The sequence below is a fragment of the Scyliorhinus torazame genome, chromosome 7, assembly GCF_047496885.1.
Source record: "Scyliorhinus torazame isolate Kashiwa2021f chromosome 7, sScyTor2.1, whole genome shotgun sequence".
In the NCBI taxonomy this organism is placed as follows: Eukaryota; Metazoa; Chordata; class Chondrichthyes; order Carcharhiniformes; family Scyliorhinidae; genus Scyliorhinus; species Scyliorhinus torazame.
Window position 1 is genome coordinate 1,048,197 of NC_092713.1, and position 23,597 is coordinate 1,071,793.

A 23,597-nucleotide genomic window follows, 5' to 3' on the forward strand; every position below is an offset into this window, starting at 1 on the left:
AGGTGTTCTAAGAGTATAGAAGTGATGCGCTTCATGACCAACCTCTCGAAGCACTTTATTACGACTGAAGTCAGGGCCAGCAGACGGTAGTCATTGTGGCATGTTGCCTGGTTCTTCTTTGTCACCAGTATGACTAGTCCAAAGATGTGCAGGTTAGGTGGATTGGCCATTCTAAATTGCCCTTAGTGTTCCATAAGATTAGAACATAGAACATAGAACGATACAACGCAGTACAGGCCCTTCGGCCCACGATGTTGCACCGACATGGGAAGTCAAAAAACAAAAGCCATCTAACCTACACTAAGCCATTATCATCCATATGCTTATCCAAAAAACTTTTTAATGCCCTCAATGTTGGCGAGTTCACTACTGTTGCAGGTAGGGCATTCCACGGCCTCACCACTCTTTGCGTAAAGAACCTACCTCTGACCTCTGTCCTATATCCATTACCCCTCAGTTTAAGGCTATGTCCCCTCGTGCTAGACATTTCCATCCGCGGGAGAAGGCTTTCACTGTCCACCCTATCTAACCCTCTGATCATTTTGTATGCCTCTATTAAGTCTCCTCTTAACCTTCTTCTCTCTAACGAAAACAACCTCAAGTCCATCAGCCTTTCCTCATAAGATTTTCCCTCCATACCAGGCAACATCCTGGTAAATCTCCTCTGCACCTGTTCCAAAGCTTCCACGTCCTTCCTATAATGAGGTGACCAGAACTGTACGCAATACTCCAAATGCGGCCGTATCAGAGTTTTGTACAGCTGCAACATGACCTCATGACTCCGGAACTCAATCCCTCTACCAATAAAGGCCAACACACCATAGGCCTTCTTCACAACCCTATCAACCTGGGTGGCAACTTTCAGGGATCTATGTACATGGACACCGAGATCCCTCTGCTCATCCACACTTCCAAGAATTTTACCATTAGCCAAATATTCCGCATTCCTGTTATTCCTTCCAAAGTGAATCACCTCACACTTCTCTACATTAAATTTCATTTGCCACCTCTCAGCCCAGCTCTGCAGCTTATCTATGTCCCTCTGTAACCTGCAACATCCTTCCGCACTGTCGACAACACCACCGACTTTAGTGTTGTCTGCAAATTTACTCACCCACCCTTCTGCGCCCTCCTCTCGGTCATTTATAAAAATGACAAACAGCAACGGCCCCAGAACAGATCCTTGTGGTACGCCACTTGTAACTGAACTCCATTCTGAACATTTCCCATCAACCACCACCCTCTGTCTTCTTTCAGCTAGCCAATTTCTGATCCACATCTCTAAATCACACTCAATCCCCAGCCTCCGTATTTTCTGCAATAGCCTACCGTGGGGAACCTTATCAAACGCCACATCAACTGCTCTACCCTCGTCTACCTGTTCAGTCACCTTCTCAAAGAACTCGATAAGGTTTGTGAGGCATGACCTACCCTTCACAAAGCCATGCTGACTATCCCTAATCATATTATTCCTATCTAGATGATTATAAATCTTGTCTCTTATAATCCCCTCCAAGACTTAACCCACAACAGATGTGAGGCTCACCGGTCTATAGTTGCCGGGGTTGTCTCTACTCCCCTTCTTGAACAAAGGGACCACATTTGCTATCCTCCAGTCCTCTGGCACTATTCCTGTCGCCAATGATGACATAAAAATCAAAGCCAAAGGCCCAGCAATCTTTTTCCTGGCTTCCCAGAGAATCCTAGGATAAATCCCATCAGGCCCCGGGGACTTCTCTATTTTCAGCCTGTCCAGAATTGTCAACACCTCTTCCCTACGTACCTCAATGCCATCTATTCTAATAGCCTGGGTCTCAGCATTCTCCTCCACAACATTCTCTTTTTCCTGAGTGAATACCGACGTAAAATATTCATTTTGTATCTCGCCTATCTCTTCAGACTCCACACACAACTTCCCATCCCTGTCCTTGACTGGCCCTACTCTTACCCTAGTCATTCTAGGTGGGGTTACGGGGATAAAGGGGATAGGGTGGAGATGTGGGGCTTAAGTGGGGTGCTCTTTCCAAGGGTCGGTGCAGACTCGATGGGCTGAATGGACTCCTGGACTGTAAATTCTATGATTCTGTGATGCTGGTCTTGAAGCAGGTGGGAACCAATGGGATTGCGTTTGCTTGTTTACCCATTTACGAAGCGAAATGGCATTCTGCATGTTAGAATAATAATCTTTACTGTCACAAGTGGGTTTACATTAACACGGCAATGATGTTAGTGAAAATCCCCTAGTTCGGGTACACTGAGGGTGAATTCAGAATGTGCAAATTACCTAATAGCACGTCTTTTGAGGGTTGTGGGAGGAAACTGGAGCACCCGGAGGAAACCCACGAAGACACGGGGAGAACGTGCAGACTCCGCACAGACAGTGACCCAAGCCGGGAATCGAGCCTGGGACCCTGACTCTGTCAAGCAGCAGTGCTAACCACTGTGTTACTGTGCCCAGTATCATCCCCCCTCCAACGGCCTGGCACAAAGAGCAGTCCAGACCTTCAAGATGGGCATAAAAAACAATCCACAAGTTCCATGGACACACAACTGTCATGGTTCCTTTTGAACTACCACACAGCGCCACATGTGACACCAGGAATCGTCCCTGCAGGACTGTTGGTGGGCCCATGACTTAGAACCCAGTTCAGTTTCACATTTCTGAGCCTCGGCAGGAAAGTGCAGCAGAAGATGAAAAAAAGCACCATGATTTGAGGACACTAGGGCGGCAATTTCAAAGAAAAGTACAGCACAGGAACAGGCCCTCAGCCCTCCAAGCCTGCATCGACTCAGGGGATGCAGTCTATGCCTACAACTTTAGTGCCCAGGTGTCATGCTGGAGAACGGGTCCTGTTTCTTACAAACGGCAGGTTCAGGGGAAAGTTCAGCAAAAGCAGTTTGACTATCTGAAGAAGCAAATGCCCAGGCATCACTGCGTGCAATCGGCAGTATTGACGTTCCCCCCCCCCCCCCCCCCCCCCCCCCCCCCCCCCCCACTCCTTGTCAGAACCGCACTTCAGCCTGGAGACTCACCTGTCTAGATCACAGCACCTGGTCCAGCAGGAGAAGGATGACTCTGGCGGAGATGGACATGGACACAGAAGTGTCTGTACCTACAGACGACATTGTGTCCAGGACTGAGTTCCCACTGATAACTCTTCAGAGGCCGGTTAACTGATACACTCCGCCTGACCCAGAGCCGGCGCACTAGACGCACAGACTCTGGAAAAGCGGCACAGAAGGTCCCCACTGTTGGTAGGTGAAGGGAAACTTTGGTGGGGAGGGGTTTATCAAATCTCCTCTCCGCTGTCTTTTCATAGAATCATAGAATTTACAGTGCAAAAGGAGGCCATTCGGCCCATCGAGTCTGCACTGGCTCTTGGAAAGAGCACCCGACTTTAGCCCGCACCTCCACCATATCCCCGTAACACTGCAACCCCATCTAACCTCAGGGCAATTTATCATGGCCGCTCCACCTAACCTAACCTCCCGGGTGCAAGGGTCCTGGAAGTCTCAGAGTGGCTGCAGGACATTCTAAAGGGGGAAGGTGAACAGCAAGTTGTCGTGGTGCACATCAGTACCAACGATACAGGTTAAAAAAAAGGGATGATTTTAGGGAGTTAGGAGATAAACTAAAAAGTAGGACCTCAAAGGTAGTAATCTCAGGATTGCTACCAGTGCCATGTGCTAGTCAGAGTAGGAATGACAGGAGAGACAGGATGAATGCGTGGCTTGAGAGATGGTGCAGGAGGGAGGGATTCAGTTTTTTTGGGACATTGGAAACGGTTCTGGGGAAGGTGGGACAAGTCGGATGATCTACACCTGGCAGGACTGGAACCAGTGTCCTGGGGGGTTGTTTGTTCGCGCTGTTGGGGAGGGTTTAAACTAATGTGGCCGAGGGATGGAAACCAATGCAGGAAGTCAGAGGGTAGTAAAGAGGGGACAGAAACAAAAGCCAGGAAGGAGACAAGTGGAAGGCATAGAAACAGATTGAACTGCCCAGTATGGCAGGGGGCTGGGAACCAGAGCAGTAGGTCAGCGGGAGAAATAACTGAGGGAGAGCTACAGACTAAGGCCAGTAAGATTAAGAGGAAGAGCAGGCAGGGAGTGGTTGGTCAACGCAGTGGGTCTGGTGGGCTGAAGTGCAGTAGTTTCAGTGCGAGAAGTATTTCAGATAAGACAGATGAACTTAGAGCTTGGATTAGTACGTGGAATTATGATGTTTTTATAGAAACTTGGTAGAAAGAGGGACAGGATTGGCAACTAAACATTCCAGGATGTAGATGCTTCAGGCAGGATAGAGGGGGATGTAAAAGGGGGTGGGGGTGTTGCATTATTGGTTAAGGAGAATATCACAGTTGTGCTGAGCTATATGACACCTTGGAGGGTTCAGGCAGTGAGGCAATCTGGGTAGAGCTTAGGAACAGGAATGGTGCTGTCACAATGTTTACTACAGACCTCCTAACAGCCAGCGGGAGATAGGAGCAGATATGCAGACAGATCTTGGAAAGATGCATAAACAATAGGGTTGTTGTGGTGGGTGATTTCAACTTTCCCTATATTGACTGGGACACACTTACTGCGAGAGGCATGGATGGAGCAGAATTTGTAAGGAGCGTCCCGGAGGGTCTCTTGAAACAATATGTAAATAGCCCAGCTCGGGAAGGGGCCATATTAGACCCGGTGCTGGGAAATGAGCTTGGCCAGGTGATCAAAGTTTCAGTAGGAGATAATTTCGGGAACAATGATCATGATTCTGTAAGTTTTAAGCTGCTTATGGAAAAGGACAAGAGTGGTCCTCAGATGAAGGTGTTAGACGGGGGGGAAGGCTAATTACAACTGCATTAGGCAGCATCTGGAGAGTGTTGACTGGGCGAGGCTGTTTGAGGGAAAATCAACTTCGGGCATGTGGGAGGCTTTCAAATGTCAGGTGATTAGAATTCAGGACCAGGGCAGCACGGTGGTGCAGTGGGTTAGCCCTGTTGCCTCACGGCGCCGAGGTCCCAGGTTTGATCCTGGCTCTGGGTCACTGTTCGTGTGGAGTTTGCACATTCTCCCCGTGTTTGTGTGGGTTTCGCCCCCACAACCCAAAGATGTGCAGGCCAGGTGGATTGGCCACGCTAGATTGCCCCTTAATTGGAAAAAATTAATTAGGTACTCTAAATTTAAAAAGAAAATTCAGGACCGGCATGTACCTGTGAGGACGAAAGAAAAGGATGACAAGTATAGGGAACCGTGGATAACGAGGGATATTATGAACCTTGTCAAAAAGGAAAAGGAAGCATTCGTAAGGTCTAAAAGGCTTGGGACAGATGAAGCCCTTGAAGAATATACAGCAAGAAGGAAGGAACTTGAGTTAGGAAGGCTAAAAGCGATCATGAAATGTCGCTGGCAAACAGGATTATGGAAAATTCTAAGGCGTTTTAGACATGTAAAGAGCAAGAGGGTAGCCAGAGAAAGGGTTGGTCCATTCAAGGATTTGGAGGGAATCTATGCATGGAACCAGAGGAAATGGGAGAGATACTAAATAAATTATTTGCCTCAGTATTCACCAAAGAGAAGGACTTGGTGGATGAGGAATATGGAGTAGAGTGTGTAGATATTCTGAGTCATGTTGATATTAATGAAGAGGTGGTGTTGGGCACCTTAAAAAGCATTAAAGTAGATCATCCCCCAGGGCCTGATGGGATCCACCCCAGAATACTGGGGGAGGCAAGGGAGGAAATTGCTGGGGCCTGGACAGTAATCTTTCTATCCTCATTGGCTGCAGGCGAAGTTCCAGGGGACTGGAGAGTAGCCAATGTCGTTCCATTGTTTAAGAAGGGAAGCAGAGATAATCCAGGAAATTATAGGCCAGTGACCCTTATGTCAGTGGTAGGGAAATTATTGGAAAAGATTCTTAGAGATAGGATTTACTCACATTTGGGAACAAATGGCCTTATTAGTGATAGACAGCGTGGTTTTGTGAAGGGGAGGTGGTGCCTCACTAATTTGATCGAGTTTTTCGAGGAAGTGACAAAGATGATAGATGAGGGAAGGGTAGGACTCCAGTAAAGCCTTTGACAAGGTCCCTCATGATAGACTGGTACAAAAAGTGAAGTCACCTGGGATCAGAGGAGAGCCGGCAAGTTGGATACAGAACTGGCTTGGGCACAGAAGACATAGGGTAGCAGTAGAAGGTGCTTTTCTGAATGGAAGGCTGTGACTAGCGGCATTCCACAGGGATCAGTTCTGGGGCCTTTGTTATTCGTTATGTACACAAATGATTTGGAAAAAAATGTAGCTGGTCTGATTAGTAAGTTCGCTGACAACACAAAAATTGGTGGAGTTGTGGATAGTGAAGAGGATTGTCAGAGGATACAACAGGATATAAACTGGTTGGGGTCTTGGGCAGAGAAATGACAGGTGGAGTTTAATCTGGACAAGTGTGAGGTAATGCACTTTGGAAGATCCAATGCATGTAGGATTTACACAGTAAATGGTAGAATTCTTGGGAATACTGACAGGCAGAGAGATCTGGGTGTGAATGTCCACCGATCACTGAAAGTGGCAATGCAGGTGGATAAGGTGGTCAAGAAGGCATACGGCATGCTGGCCTTCATTGGTCGGGGCACTGAAAATAAAAATTGGCAAGTCATGTTGCAGCTGTACAGGACCTTAGTTAGGCCTCATCTGGAATATTGTGTACAATTCTGGTCGCCACACTACCAGAAGGATGTGGATGCTTTGGAGAGGGTACAGAAGCGGTTTACTAGGATGTTGCCTGGTATGGAGGGAATTAGCTATGAGAAGAGGTCAAATAAACTCGGTCAGCTCTCACTGGAACGACGGAGGTGAGAGGCAACCTGATAGAGGTCTTCAAGATTATGAGTGGCATGAGAGTGGATAGTCAGATGCTCTTTCCTAGGGTAGGAGAGTCAAGTACTAGGGGACATAGGTTTGAAGTGCATGGGGAAAAGTTTAGAACAGATGTGTGAGGCAAGATTTTTTACACAGAAGGCGGTAAATATATGGAACGTGCTGCCTGGGGAGGTGGTGGGAGCAGGTACGAAAGTGGTATTTAAGGGGCATCTAGACAAATATGTGAATAGGGTGGGAATTTTTGAAGGATCCGGACTCCGTAAGTGCAGCCGGTTTTAGTTTAGGCAGGTACCATAGTCGGCGCAGGCTTGGAGGGCCGAAGGGTCTGTTCCTGTGCTGTATTGTTCTTTGTTCTTTGTACAGGAGCAGGAATTGGAGAGATCTACCATGCAGATTTAGTGAAGTCTTGCGACACTAAAACTCAGTAGAAATTTGAGTAAACTTCTCGGATGCAACAAGAATCTTTATTGCCTCTATTTGATTACAACTGAGAGAAACTTAAATCTATTCTCAATAAAGTCCGGCTAGCAAAAGGACTTAAAGAGAAGTAACTTATAAACAATTTAACTTTCAAAATAATACAGAAATGGTTTCTTGCTTACGGCAAAACAGCTTGTATTAACTTCAAAAGTTAGAGCAGAAAAGTGAAAATATGAAAATAGAGATAGCGAGTAGTTAGATCAAAGTATAGAATGATCCTGGATAAAGATGGCCGTACGGACCATCATGTTTAGGGGGGATTTTATCAGACTTTAAGCATCTATCTACACCTCTATGTCGTCCTAATTGGTTTGGGTTAGAATCAAATACATTTGATTTGATGGTTAACTGTCAATCCTTAATGTGCAACATAAGTTCTGAATGTTTCATGTTTGAATATTTGTGTATGTTATAGAATGCGATTCTGTGCTTTTATCAAGACTGGTTTCTACTGGTTTTCTGCTGACTTTGCTTTATCCACATTATAAATAATGGTGCCTTCATGTTGCTATGGTGCTTGCTTCGACCTTGATCTGATTACTGATACAGCTCATTTCTTATTGTCAAACTGTCTTTGGAAATATGTTTATTAGAACAATAGCTTTTTCATCTTACTCAGTGAAAATGTTGTTTTTTTATCTCCAATGAGTTTATGCATGTGTCAGGCTTTTTGTGTCTCTGTTGAAGCTATGTGAAATGAAATGAAATGAAATGAAAATCGCTTATTGTCACAAGTTGGCTTCAAATGTAGTTACAGTGAAAAGCCCCTAGTCGCCACATTCCGGCGCCTGTTCGGGGAGGCTGGTACGTGTTTTGTCATGACCTGAGGTTATGAGTGCTGAAATCCTCATTTTAAAATAGGTATTAAAACTGGGTCTTAATATTTACACTAAATTGCGTTTTTACCTATCAGATCTATCAGGAAACAGTGGATTACTATCAGATATGTTGTTGCAATTATACAGGTCCTTGGTGAGGCCACACTTCGAATATTGTGTGCAGTTGTGGTCTCCTTTTCTGAGGAAGGACATTCTTGCTCTCAAGGGAGTGCAGTGAAGGTTTACCAGACTGATTCCAGGGATTGTGGGGCTGTCATATGAGGAGAGATTGACTAGGTTGGGATTGTTCTCGCTGGAGCTCAGAAGAATAAGGGGATCTCAAAAAGATTTATAAAATTCTAACAGGATTAGACAGGGTAGATGCAGGGCGGATGTTCCTGATAGTGGGTGTGTCCAGAACCAGGGGTCACAGTCTGAGGATTCAGGGTCAACCATTTTGGACAGAGGTGAGGAGACATTTCTTCACCCACTTCTGAGCAAGAATACCTAGCTGTTCAAGTGAAGACAAGCATCCAGCAGAGGGCAGTAGAGTGGAGCTGCTGATTGGCTGTTGTGGGGGAAGTTTGCATACATGCATTGTGGTCATCCTAACTTGAAGGTGGTTTGTGGAGGAGCTGTTGTCAAGTGACACTTAAACCTGAAACACTTCTTCAGTGTTTCCCTCCCTATCCCCTCCTCTAACCAAAAAAAAACAACCGCTGTAAAGATCAAGAGGAAGGTTCAAGGACAGGTAGAAGTAGAAAGAAGTTGAACCGTGACATCACAGCCTGCAGGTAAGTGATTGGCTGGTGACTGGTAAGTAGTTTTTATTTTATTTTCCCTCAGGTGTTATCGTGCGGGGCGCAGAGGTTGCTGAGTGAGTGTTTGCTGAGAAGGGGAGTGAATAACAGGTAAGCTCTTTCTTTCTTTGTCTTTTTTTAATCTAGAGGGGATGGCAGGGAAGGTAGTGCAATGTTTCTCCTGCAGAATGTTTGAGGTGAGGGACGCCGTCAGTGTCCCTGCTGATTTCATCTGTGGGAAGTGCACCCATCTCCAGCTCCTCAGAAACCGCGTTAGGGAACTGCAGCTGGAGCTGGACGAACTTTGGATCATTCGGGAGGCAGAGGTGGTCATAGATAGAAGCTTCAGGGATGTAGTTACTCCGAAGAATAAAGATAGATGGGTGACGGTGAGAGGGGCTGGGAGGAAGCAGTCAGTACAGGGATCCCCTGTGGTCGTTCCCCTTAGTAACAAGTATACCGCTTTGGATACTGTTGGGGGGGTGGACTTACCAGGGGTAAGCAATGGGGTACAGGTCTCTGGCACAGAGTCTGTCCCTGTTGCTCAGAAGGGAAGGGGGGAGAGGAGTGGAGCATTAGTCATTGGAGACTCCATAGTTAGGGGGATAGATAGGAGATTCTGTGGGAACGAGAGAGACTCGCAGTTGCTGTGGTTGCCTCCCACGTGCCAGGGTGCGTGATGTCTCGGATCGTGTTTGCGGAATCCTTAAGGGGGAGGGGGAGCAGCCCCAAGTCGTGGTCCACATAGGTACCAACGACATAGGTAGGAAAAGGGATCGGGATATAAGGCAGGAATTCAGGGAGCTAGGATGGAAACTTAGATCTAGGACAAACAGAGTTATTATCTCTGGGTTGTTACTCGTGCCACGTGCTAGCGAGACGAGGAATAGGGAGAGAGAGGAGTTGAACACGTGGCTACAGGGATGGTGCAGGAGGGAGGGCTTCAGATTTCTGGATAATTGGGGCTCATTCTGGGGTCAGTGGGACCTCTATAAATGGGATGGTCTACACCTGGACCAGAGGGGTACCAATATCCTGGGGGGGAAATTTGCTAATGCTCTTCGGGAGGGTTTAAACTAGTTCAGCAGGGGCTTGGGAACCTGAATTGTAGCTCCAGTATACAGGAGGTTGAGAATAGTGAGGTCTTGAGTAAGGTTTCAAAGTTGCAGGAGTGTACCGGCAGGCAGGAAGGTGGTTTAAAGTGTGTCTTCTTCAATGCCAGGAGCATCCGGAATAAGGTGGGTGAACTTGTGGCATGGGTTGGTACCTGGGACTTCGATGTTGTGGCCATTTCGGAGACATGGATAGAGCAGGAACAGGAATGATTGTTGCAGGTGCCGGGGTTTAGATATTTCAGTAAGCTCAGGGAAGGTGGTAAAAGAGGGGGAGGGGTGGCATTGTTAGTCAAGGACAGTATTACGGTGGCAGAAAGGACGTTTGATGAGGACTCGTCTACTGAGGTAGTATGGGCTGAGGTTAGAAACAGGAAAGGAGAGGTCACCCTGTTGGGGGTGTTCTATAGGCCTCCGAAAAGTTCCAGAGATGTAGAGGAAAGGATTGCAAAGATGATTCTGGATAGGAGCTAAAGCAACAGGATAGTTGTTATGGGGGACTTTAACTTTCCAAATATTGACTGGAAACGCTATAGTTCGAGTACTTTAGATGGGTCCGTTTTTGTGCAATGTGTGCAGGAGGGTTTCCTGACACAGTATGTAGATAGGCCAACGAGAAGCGAGGCCATATTGGATTTGGTACTGGGTAATGAACCAGGGTAGGTGTTAGATTTGGAGGTAGGTGTGCACTTTGGTGATAGTGACCACAATTCGATTAAGTTTACTTTAGTGATGGAAAGGGATAGGTATATACCACAGGGCAAGGGTTATATCTGGGGAAAAGGCGATGAGGCAAGACTTAGGATGCATCGGATGAAGAGGAAAACTGCAGGGGATGGGCACAATGGAAAGGTGGAGCTTGTTCAAGGGACAGCTACTGCGTGTCCTTGATAAGTATGTACTTGTCAGGCAGGGAGGAAGTGGTCGAGCGAGGGAACCGTGGTTTACTAAAGCAGTCCAAACACATGTCAAGAGGAAGAAACAGGCTTATGTAAAGATGAGACATGAAGGTTCAGTTAGGGTGCTCGAGAGTTACAAATTTGCTTGGAAGGACCTAAAGAGAGAGTTAGAGCTAAGAAGAGCCAGGAGGGGACATGAGAAGTCTTTGGCAGGCAGGATCAAGGATAACCCTAAAGCTTTCTATAGATATGTCAGGAATAAAAGAATGACTAGGGTAAGAGTAGGGCCAGTCAAGGACTGTAGTGGGAAGTTGTGCGTGGAGTCCGAGGTGCTAAATGAATATTTTTCGTCAGTATTCACACAGGAAAAAGACAATGTTGTCGAGGAGAATACTGAGATACAGGCTACTAGACGAGAAGGGCTTGAGGTTCATAAGGAGGAGGTGTTAGTAATTCTGGAAAGTGTGAAAATAGTTCAGTCCCCTGGGCCGTGTGGGATTTATCCTAGGATCCTCTGGGAAGCTAGGGAGGAGATTGCTGAGCCTTTGGCTTTGATCTTTAAGTCATCTTTGTCTACAGGAATAGTGCCAGAAGACTGGAGGATAGCAAATGTTGTCCCTTTGTTCAAGAAGGGGAGTAGAAACAACCCCGGTAACTATAGACCAGTGAGCCTTACTTCTATTGTGGGCAAAATCTTGGAAAGGTTTATAAGAGATAGGATGTATAATCATCTGGAAAGGAATAATTTGATTAGAGATAGTCAACACGGTTTTGTGAAGGGTAGGTCGTGCCTCACAAACCTTATTGAGTTCTTTGAGAAGGTGACCAAACAGGTGGATGAGGGTAAAGTAGTTGATGTGGTGTATATGGATTTCAGTAAAGCGTTTGATAAGGTCCCCCACGGTAGGCTACTGCAGAAAATACGGAGGCATGGGATTCAGGGAGATTTAGCAGTTTGGATCAGAAATTGGCTAGCTGGAAGAAGACAAAGGGTGGTGGTTGATGGGAAATGTTCAGACTGGAGTCCAGTTACTAGTGGTGTACCACAAGGATCTGTTTTGGGGCCACTGCTGTTTGTCATTTTTATAAATGACCTGGAGGAGGGCGTAGAAGGATGGGTGAGTAAATTTGCAGATGACACTAAAGTCGGTGGAGTTTTGGACAGTGCGGAAGGATGTTACAAGTTACAGAGGGACATAGATAAGCTGCAGCGCTGGGCTGAGAGGTGGCAAATGGAGTTTAATGCAGAAAAGTGTGAGGTGATTCATTTTGGAAGGAATAACAGGAAGACAGAGTACTGGGCTAATGGTAAGATTCTTGGCAGTGTGGATCTCGGTGTCCATGTACATAGAACATAGAACATAGAACAATACAGCGCAGTACAGGCCTTTCGGCCCACGATGTTGCACCGAAACAAAAGCCATCTAACCTACACTATGCCATTATCATCCATATGTTTATCCAATAAACTTTTAAATGCCCTCAATATTGGCGAGTTCACTACTGTAGCAGGTAGGGCATTCTACGGCCTCACTACTCTTTGCGTAAAGAACCTACCTCTGACCTCTGTCCTATATCTATTACCCCTCAGTTTAAAGTAATGTCCCCTCGTGCCAGCCATTTCCATCCGCGGGAGAAGGCTCTCACTGCCCACCCTATCCAACCCCCTGATCATTTTGTATGCCTCTATTAAGTCTCCTCTTAACCTTCTTCTCTCCAACGAAAACAACCTCAAGTCCATCAGCCTTTCCTCATAAGATTTTCCCTCCATACCAGGCAACATCCTGGTAAATCTCCTCTGCACCCGCTCCAAAGCCTCCACGTCCTTCCTATAATGCGGTGACCAGAACTGTACGCAATACTCCAAATGCGGCCGTACCAGAGTTCTGTACAGCTGCAACATGACCTCCCGACTCCGGAACTCAATCCCTCTACCAATAAAGGCCAACACTCCATAGGCCTTCTTCACAACCCTATCAACCTGGGTGGCAACTTTCAGGGATCTATGTACATGGACACCTAGATCCCTCTGCTCATCCACACTTTCAAGAACTTTACCATTAGCCAAATATTCCGCATTCCTGTTATTCCTTCCAAAGTGAATCACGTCACACTTCTCTACATTAAACTCCATTTGCCACCTCTCAGCCCAGCTCTGCAGCTTATTTGTATCCCTCTGTAACCTGCTACATCCTTCCACACTATCGACAACACCACCGACTTTAGTACCGTCTGCAAATTTACTCACCCACCCTTCTGCGCCTTCCTCTAGGTCATTGATAAAAATGACAAACAGCAACGGCCCCAGAACAGATCCTTGTGGTACTCCACTTGTGACTGTACTCCATTCTGAACATTTCCCATCAACCACCACCCTCTGTCTTCTTTCAGCTAGCCAATTTCTGATCCACATCTCTAAATCACCCTCAATCCCCAGCCTCCGTATTTTCTGCAATAGCCTACCATGGGGAACCTTATCAAACGCTTTGATGAAATCCATATACACCACATCAACTGCTCTACCCTCATCTACCTGTTCAGTCACCTTCTCAAAGAACTCAATAAGGTTTGTGAGGCATGACCTACCCTTCACAAAGCCATGCTGACTATCCCTGATCATATTATTCCTATCTAGATGATTATAAATCTTGTCTCTTATAATCCCCTCCAAGACTTTACCCACTACAGACGTGAGGTTCACCGGTCTATAGTTGCCGGGGTTGTCTCTGCTCCCCTTTTTGAACAAAGGGACCACATTTGCTGTCCTCCAGTCCTCTGGCACTATTCCTGTAGCCAATGATGACATAAAAATCAAAGCCAAAGGTCCAGCAATCTCTTCCATGGCCTCCCAGAGAATCCTAGGATAAATCCCATCACGTCCTGGGGACTTATCTATTTTCAGCCTGTCCAGAATTGCCAACACCTCTTCCCTACGTACCTCAATGCCATCTATTCTATTAGCCTGGGGCTCAGCATTCTCCTCCACAACATTCTCTTTTTCCTGAGTGAATACTGACGAAAAATATTCATTTAGTATCTCGCCTATCTCTTCAGACTCCACACACAATTTCCCATCCCTGTCCTTGACTGGTCCTACATAGATCCCTGAAAGTTGCCACCCAGGTTGAGAGGGTTGTTAAGAAGGCATATGGTGTGTTAGCTTTTATTGGTAGAGGGATTGAGTTTCGGAGCCATGAGGTCATGTTGCAGCTGTACAAAACTCTGGTGCGGCCACATTTGGAGTATTGCGTGCAATTCTGGGCGCCGCATTATAGGAAGGATGTGGAACCATTGGAAAGGGTGCAGAGGAGATTTAGCAGAATGTTTCCTGGTATGGAGAGAAGATCTTATGAGGAAAGGCTGAGGGACTTGAGGCTGTTTTCGTTAGAAAGAAGAAGGTTAAGAGGTGACTTAATTGAGGCATACAAGATGAACAGAGGATTAGATAGGGTGGACAGTGAGAGCCTTTTTCCTCGGATGGTGATGTCTAGCACGAGGGGACATAGCTTTAAATTGAGGGGAGATAGATATAGGACAGATGTCAGAGGTAGGTTCTTTACTCAGAGAGTAGTAAGGGCGTGGAATGCCCTGCCTGCAACAGTAGTGGACTCGCCAACACTAAGGGCATTCAAATGGTCATTGGATAGACATATGGACGATAAGGGAATAGTGTAGATGGGCTTTCGAGTGGTTTCACAGGTCGGCGCAACATCGAGGGCCGAGGGGCCTGTACTGCACTGTAATGTTCTATGTTCTATGTTCTAAGAGTGGTGAACCTATGGAATTCATTACCACAGGAAGTAGTTGAGGCTAAAACATTGAATATATTCAAGAGGCGGCTGGATATAACACTTGGGGCGAATGGGATCAAAGGTTATGGGGAGAAAGCAGGATTAGGCTATTGAGTTGGATGATCAGCCATGATCGTGATGAACCTCTCCAACCTATCATCTCATCCCTAGATGGTGCTCCTGAATCTGTTCTCTCTCCAATGCCGTCACATCCTTCCTAACGTTCGGCCCCGGAACTGTGCACAATACACAGCTGAGGCAGAGCTGGTGACCAATACAAGTTTAACATAACCTCCTTCCTCGTGCATTCTCTGCTCTTATTGATAAAGCCCAGGATACTTTATATAAAAGCAAATTACTACAGATGCTGGAATCTGAAACAAAAACAGAATACTGGACAATCTCAGCAGGTCTGACAGCATCTGTGGAGATAAGGGAGTCTGGATGACTTTGACAAAGAGTCACCCAGACTCAAAATGTTGGCTCCTTCTCCCTCCACAGATGCTGTCAGACCTCCTGAGATTGTCCAGTATTCTCTGTTTTGGTCCACCGTCAATGACTTTCGCACATACAGAATTGTCTCTCAGCATTCCCCCTGACAAGATGAATCATCTCACATTTCCCTCCACTGAACTTCCTCTGCCACCTGGCTCCCACTCCACCAACACTCTCCATCCCATTGAGGTTCTGCCTGACTTTGCAAAGCCACCATGTTCCACATCATCCCTCACCTCAAAGCTGCCCTCTCATACAATCAACGTTTCAGGTATGGAACCAACTGAGGAGGCACTTTAAATTGAAGGGGATGTCGATGTTGACACCACTGTGTGGGAACCACAGGTTTAAGCCTGGGGAGGTAGATGCAATGTATAGAAGATGGAAGGAGGTGGGAGTGCAGAAGATGAGGGACCTGCACCTGGAAGGGCAATTCGCGAGTTTAGATGAGCTACAGGAAAGGTTTGAGCTGCTACGAGGGAGTGAGTTCAGGTACCTGCAGGTACGGGTCTTTGTAAGAAAAGAGTGGAGGTTGTTTCCCATGCTGCTTGGGTATACTCTGCTGGAGCAATTGATACAAGCCAGACGAGCCTGGAAAGGGCAAGATTGTGGACATGTACAGGTTGCTCAGGGAGCTGGGTGGGGTGTGAGGATTAAATGTAAGTGGGAAGAGGAGCTGGGGGAGGAGATAGATTGGGGTCTGTGATGTAAGGCTATGCGTAGGGTGAATGCCTCTTCTTCTTGTGCACGGGTGAGCCTGATCCAGTTCAAGACTGTGCACAGGGAGCACATGGCTTGAGCACGACTGAGCAGGTTAATTCATTCGTGGGGGAGGGGGTTCGCCGTGTGAGAAGTGTGGGCATGGCTGGCGAACTATGTGCACATGTTCTGGGTGTGACAAGCTGCCAAGGTTCTCGGAAATGGTGTTTGGGACATTTTCTCAGATTATCGGGGTAGAGGTCAGGCCAAACCCAAAGGTGGCGATTTTTGGGGTCTCGGAGGTGCTGGAGGGAAAAAGGTCGATGTGAATTTCACCGGCGGAGGTTTTGTTAAACTAGAGGGCGGGGCGGGGTAGGGATTTGTGGCTCGGTGCAGTCGTAACGGGGGGGGGGGGCACCCTGAATGAAAGTGCCCTCTGCCCCCTGGTGGAGGGCGGGGCCTTCCTGGTGACGCGGGGCGGGGCATAACGTCACCTGACCCCGCCCATAGCGGCTGACCATTGGTTGAGCGACGCGTCCCTGGCGGATGTGGCCCCGCCCACCACAGTCACCATAGCGACCGGCCCGGCAACAACAACAGCAACAGCAGCGGGAAGCGGAGAGGATGGTGAGGGGCGGCGGCTCCGGGAGCCCGGGGGGGTGGGGGGGGCAGAGTGGGCCCGGCCCGGGGGGGCAGTGACCCAGAAAGTCCCAGTGGAAGGGAGGAATTGCTTTGCGGGAGGGAGGGGGAACCAGCCGCTGGACCTCGCTGTTGGGGCTGCACCTGACAGTGGGATTCACAGGGATCGCTCACATGGCAGGGGATAGTGATTTGGTTCCAGGTTTGCACTCTGAGCACGAGTACAAATCAGTTGTGATTCATCTCCGGCGGGAGAATGCAGTCTCCGAGATGGAGAGTTCTGGGCAATGTAATAGACTGTGAGGATGTGAGGGAGTTGCTGTTGATTCTTCCTGCTCACTTTCAGTCAGCGTGTCCCGGAACTTGTGGTCCTGAGATTCAAGGAACTTCCTCAACGAGGGTCAGCCGTTCGCACCGATATCGGATCAAGGCCTCAAGCTCTCAGGTTGACGAAACTCTGTTTGGGAACCATCGTCAGGTAATTTCAATCAAGAATATGCCATGCTGTCTGGTCCTGAGCCCGACACAGTCATACAATCACAGAAAAGTTACAACACTGAAGGAGGCCATTCAGCCCATCTTGCCCATGCTCGCCCGAGGACACCCAGGTGCCCTTTCTACTCCCACCTTCCTGCACCCAGTCCAGAGCCCTGGAGCTGACAGCGCTGAAGGTGCAGATCCAGGTACTTTTTAAGAGTTTAGGGTCTCTGCCTCCACCACCAACTCAGGCAGCGAATTCCAGACTCCCACTACCCTCTGCGTAAAAACGTTCTTCCTCATGCCCCCTCTACACCTTCTGCCACTTATCTTGAATCTATGTCCCCTGGTTCCAGAATTCTCCACCAAGGGAAACAACTTTATCCTGTCCACCCTGTCTCTTCCCCTCATAATTTTGTAACCTCAATTAAGTCACCCCTCAGCCTTTATTCCAAGGAAAATAACCCCAACCTATCCAATCAATTCTCGTAGCCACACTTTTTGAGCCCTGGTAACATTCTTGTAAACCTCCTCTGCAATCTCTCCAGGACAATAATGTCCTTCCTGTAGTGTGGCGACCAGAACTGCACACCATACTCCAGTTGTGGCCTCACCAGTGTTTTATACCTAGAGGCAAGAACATGAGAAATAGGAGCAGAGGTAGGCCATTAACTCAGTGAGTCTTCCCCGCTCATTCAATAAGATCTGAAAGTGGCCATAACTCTGTTTTCGTGTCTGATCCCCCCTTCCCCATAATTCCTGACTTGAACATATTCAGATTTCACTGCTCTCTCTCTCTCTGGGGTCTAGAATTCCAAAGATTAACTACCATTTGACAGAATTCACTCTGTCTTAAATGGTAGGACCTTTATTCTGAAACTGTGCCCGAGTTCCAGATCCCTTCACAAGAGAAACAAATCCTCTCACATCGACCTTGTGAAGCCTAGACAGAATGATATGTTTCAGTAAGATCATCTCTCATTCTTCTAACTCCAATGAGCATAGGTGCCAATCTTCTCAATCGTTTCTCATAAGACAGTCCCTTCATTCCATGAATCAGCCCAGTGAACCTTCTCTGAACTGCTCTCATTGCAAGTATAGCCTCTGTTAAGTAAGGAGACCAAAACTGTACTCGGTACAAAGGACAATGCAGCACTGGCACAGGCCCTTCGGCCCTCCAAGCCTGTCCCGGTCATGAAACCAACCTTTGCCAAACTCCTCAGCACTTCCTTGTGCCGTCTCCCTCTATACCCATCCTATCCACGTGTTTGTCGAGATGCCTTTTGAACGCTGTTAATGTATTCTTTTCTTTTTTCTTTTTTTCTTTGTTCTTCTGAGATGTAATCTCAGGATTGCTACCAGTGCCACGTGATAGTCAGAGTAGGAATGACAGGATAGCTAGGATGAATATGTGGCTTGAGAGATGGTGCAAGAGGGAGGGTTTCAAATTCCTGGGACATTGGAACCGGTTCTGGGGGAGGTGGGACCTGTACAAATCGGACGGTCTGCATCTGAGTGGGACCGGAACCAATGTTCTCGGGGGGGGGGGGGTGTTTGCTAGTGCAGTTGGGGAGGGTTTAAACTAATGTGGCAGGGGGATGGGAACCGATGTAGGAAGTCAGTGGGGACGGAAACAAAAGGCAGGAAGGGAGAGTGTGTAAAGCATGACCAGAGAAAGCAGGGCAGAGAGCAAGGAAAGTCTACATTAAACTGCATTTATTTCAATGCAAGGGGCCTGACGGGCAAAGCGGATGAACTCAGGGCATGGATGGGCACATGGGACTGGGATATTATAGCTATGACTGAAACATGGCTAAGGGAGGGGCAGGACTGGCAGCTCAATGTTCCGGGGTACAGATGCTATAGAAAGGATAGAACAGGAGTTAAGAGAGGAGGGGGAGTGGCGTTTTTGATTAGGGAGAACATCACGGCAGTACTTAGAGGGGATATATCGAGGGTTCGCCCACTGAGTCTATATGGGTGGAACTGAAAAATAAGAAGGGAGAGATCACCTTGATAGGACTGTACTCCAGGCCCCCAAATAGTCAGCGGGAAATTGAGGAGCAAATATGTAAGGAGATTACAGATAGCTGCAAGAAAAATAGGGTGGTAATAGTAGGGGACTTTAACTTTCCCAACATTGACTGGGATAGCCATAGCATTAGGGGCTTGGATGGAGGGAAATTTGTTGAGTGTATTCAGGAGGAATTTCTCATTCAGTATGTGGATGGGCCGACTAGAGAGGGGGCAAAACTTGACCTCGTCTTGGGAAATAAGGAAGGGCAAGTGACAGAAGTGTTAGTGAGGGATCACTTTGGGACAAGTGACCATAACTCCATTAGTTTTAAGATAGCTATGGAGAATGATAGGTCTGGCCCAAGAGTTAAAATTCTTAATTGGGGCAAGGCCAATTTTGATGGTATCAGACAGGAACTTTCAGAGGTAGATTGGGGGAGACTGTTGGCAGGCAAAGGGACGGCTGGTAAATGGGAGGCTTTTAAAAATGTGTTAACCAGGGTTCAGGGTAAGCACATTCCCTTTAGAGTGAAGGGCAAGGCTGGTAGAAGTTGGGAACCCTGGATGACTCGAGATATTGAGACTCTGGTCAAAAAGAAGAAGGAGGCATATGACGTACATAAACAACTGGGATCAAGTGGATCCCTTGATGAGTATAGAGATTGTCGAAATAGAGTTAAGAGGGAAATCAGGAGGGCAAAAAGGGGACATGAAATTGCTTTGGCAAATAATGCAAAGGAGAATCCAAAGAGCTTCTACAGATACATAAAGGGAAAAAGAGTAACTAGGGACAGAGTAGGGCCTCTTAAGGATCAACAAGGACATCTATGTGCAGAGCCACAAGAGTTGGGTGAGATCCTGAATGAATATTTCTCATCGGTATTCACGGTGGAGAAAGGCATGGAAGTTAAGAAACTAAGGGAAATAAATAGTGATGTCTTGAGAAGTGTGCATATTACAGAGGAGGAGGTGCTGGAAGTCTTAAAGCGCATCAAGGTAGATAAATCCCCGGGACCTGATGAAATGTATCCCAGGATGTTGTGGGAGGCTAGGGAGGAAATTGCGGGTCCCCTAACAGAGATATTTGAATCATCGGCAGCCACAGGTGAGGTGCCTGAAGATTGGAGAGTGGCGAATGTTGTGCCCTTGTTTAAGAAGGGCAGCAGGGAAAAGCCTGGGAACTACAGACCGGTGAGCCTAACGTCTGTAGTAGGTAAGTTGCTAGAAGGTATTCTGAGAGACAGGATCTACAAGCATTTAGAGAGGCAAGGACTGATTCGGGGCAGTCAGCATGGCTTTGTGCGTGGAAAATCATGTCTCACAAATTTGATTGAGTTTTTTGAGGGGGTGACCAAGAAGGTAGATGAGGGCAGTGCAGTAGACGTTGTCTACATGGACTTTAGCAAAGCCTTTGACAAGGTACCGCATGATAGGTTGTTGCAGAAGGTTAAAGCTCACGGGATCCAGGGTGAGGTTGCCAATTGGATTCAAAATTGGCTGGACGACAGAAGACAGAGGGTGGTTGTAGAGGGTTGTTTTTCAAACTGGAGGCCTGTGACCAGTGGTGTGACTCAGGGATCGGTGCTGGGTCCACTGTTATTTGTGATTTATATTAATGATTTGGATGAGAATTTAGGAGGCATGGTTAGTAAGTTTGCAGATGACACCAAGATTGGTGGCACAGTGGATAGTGAAGAAGGTTATCTAGGATTGCAACGGGATCTTGATCAATTAGGCCAGTGGGCCAACGAATGGCAGATGGAGTTTAATTTAGATAAATGTGAGGTGATGCATTTTGGCAGATCGAATCAGGCCAGGACCTACTCAGTTAATGGTATGGCGTTGGGGAGAGTTATAGAACAAAGAGATCTAGGAGTACAGGTTCATAGCTCCTTGAAGGTGGAGTCGCAGGTGGACAGGGTGGTGAAGAAGGCATTCGGCATGCTTGGTTTCATTGGTCAGAACTTTGAATACAGGAGTTGGGACGTCTTGTTGAAGTTGTACAAGACATTGGTACGGCCACACTTGGAATACTGTGTGCAGTTCTGGTCACCCTATTATAGAAAGGATATTATTAAACTAGAAAGAGTGAAAAACATTTAGATAGTTACATGGGTAAGATGGGTATAGAGGGTTATGGGCCAAGTGCGGGCAACTGGGACTAGCTTAATGGTAAAAACTGGGCGGCATGGACTGGTTGGGCCGAAGGGCCTGTTTCCATGCTGTAAACTTCTATGATTCTATGATTCTTTATTGTAGTTTAGTCGGGCAGCATGGTCGGCACGGGCTTGGAGGGCCGAAGGGCCTGTTCCTGTGCTGTACATTTCTTTGTTCTTTGTATCTGCTTCCATAACCTCCCCTGGCAGCGTGTTCCAGAAATTCATCATCCTCTGCGTAAACAAACTGCCTCACACATCTCCTCTAAACTTTGCCCCACGGACCTTAAACTACGCCCCCTGGTGACTGACCCCTCCACCCTGGGAAAGAGTGCCTGCCCATCCACTCTGTCCATGCCCCTCATAATCTTGTAGATCTCTATCAGGTCACTCCTCAACCTCCGTCTTTCTAATGAAAACAGTCCAAGTCTATTCAGCCTCTCCACATAGCGAACACCCTCCAGACCAGGCAACATCCTGGTAAACCTCCTCTCCATCCTCTCCAAAGCCTCCACATATTTCTGGTAGTGTGGCAACCAGAATTGTGCGCAATATTCCAAGTGCGGCCTTACCAAGGTTCTATACAACTGTAGCATGACTTGCCAGTTTTTATACTCGATGCCCCGTCCAATGAAGGCAAGCATTCTATGTGCTTTCTTAACCTGGAACGTGAGGGGTTTGAATGGACCAGTGAAGCGGGCAAGGAATTTTGCACACTTGAAGGGTCTAGACCCGGGTGTTGTGTTCCTACAGGAGACCAATTTGTGAGTGAAGGACTTCCTGTCTGATGACAAATGTTGTGAGCGATTGTCTGTTGTCATAGCAGACTTTATCAAACTCAACGAAACAGAGTCAATGTCTGTCAACACTATGGGAAACCCTAAAAGCCATCATAAGGGGGAAGGGAAATTATCTCATATAATGCTCGCATTGTGAAACAGAAGAGAAAGGAATGACAAAGGCTGATGGTATCCATCTTGGAGGTTGATCTCCAATATCTTGCTGCCCCAACGCCAGAATTACTGATACACAGAAAAATCTTGCAACTGCAATTTGAATTGATCTCTAGGAATTAGTGGTGCATCAGTTACGACGTTCTAGGGGCACCTTCTATGAACACGGGAAAGGCAGGCCATCTTCCTGTGCGTCAACTCAAGAAGCAGGCAGCCTCCCGAGAAATTCCTCAGATTCGGAACAAAGAAGGTAATCCAATCTCAGCCCCTTTCCAGGCAAATGTAGCTTTCAGTACGTTTTACCATGAGCTATATGAGTCAGAGACATGATGAGATTGCTGGATGGTTTACACATCCCGACCATTGAGGAAGGCCAGACTAGACAGGTCTGTCCCCTTTCTCCATTGCCCTTTGCAATGGCCATTGAACCTCCGGCTCAGTGAGGTCATCGGAAGGATGGAGGGGCATACACCGTGAAGGGGAGGAGCACCCAATCTCATTATACGCAGTTGAGCTACTTTTATATATTACAGATCTGGTCTCCTCAGTAGAAAGCGTCTTGAAGGGTAGAGGGGTCAATTACTAGGGGGGCATAGGTTTAAGGTGCGAGGGGCAAGGTTTAGAGGAGATGTACGAGGAAAGTTTTTTAGACAGAGGGTAGTGGGTGCCTGGAACTCGCTGCCGGAGGAGGTGGTGGAAGCAGGGACGACAGGGTATCGGAAACTCCCCAATAACTTTTGTTTTCACATCCCATGCGACCATTCGACCCTGTTCAGTTGTATGGCCATGGAAAGTGACTTGGGCTTTTCCAAATTCACTTTTGGCTAGGTTTATCACCAAACCCACCTCCTGAAGTCGATCGAATAACTCCATCAAATGCTACAAATGTTCTTTCCATGTCTGGCTAGAAATTACCAGATCGTCGATGTATACCGCACAATTGGGTAATCCTGAAACAACTTTGTTAGAAATGAGGCTGGTGAGTTTTTCATGCCAAATGGCATAACTTTGAATTGGTATATACCATCTGGAGTCACAAAAGCTGAAATCTCCTTCGCCCTTTCGGATAAAGGTACCTGCCAGTAACCTTTGAGTAAATCCAATTTGGAAATACAAGCTGATTGTCCCACTTTCTCAGTGCAATCCTCCAAATGTGGGATAGGATAAGAGTCCGTTCTTGTAACTGCATTAACCTTTCTATAATCCACACACAACCGTTGGGTACTGTCTGGTTTTGGTACCATCATTATGGGTGAGCTCCAGTGGCTGCAACCCATTTCAATTATGCCATTTTTAAGCATACGTTCAATCTCTTTGTTAACCTGTGCCAATTTTAAAGGGTTAAGTCTATATGGATGTTGTTTGATTGGAACAGCATTTCCCACATCTACATCATGTATA

The 23,597-nt window shown here is 47.1% G+C and overlaps 1 protein-coding gene across 1 annotated transcript in view; it reads left to right on the plus strand.

The window, feature by feature from the left end:
- The first annotated feature begins 16,483 nt into the window (after positions 1–16,483).
- cfap45 (cilia and flagella associated protein 45) overlaps positions 16,484–23,597 on the plus strand; it is a 232,465-nt gene continuing 225,351 nt past the window's right edge. Inside the window, exons 1-2 of the mRNA XM_072510275.1 lie at positions 16,484–16,582; positions 16,941–17,072. Coding sequence (XP_072366376.1) covers positions 16,580–16,582; positions 16,941–17,072 — 135 coding nt within the window. The 5' untranslated portion in view covers positions 16,484–16,579. The remainder of the gene's footprint in view (positions 16,583–16,940; positions 17,073–23,597) is intronic.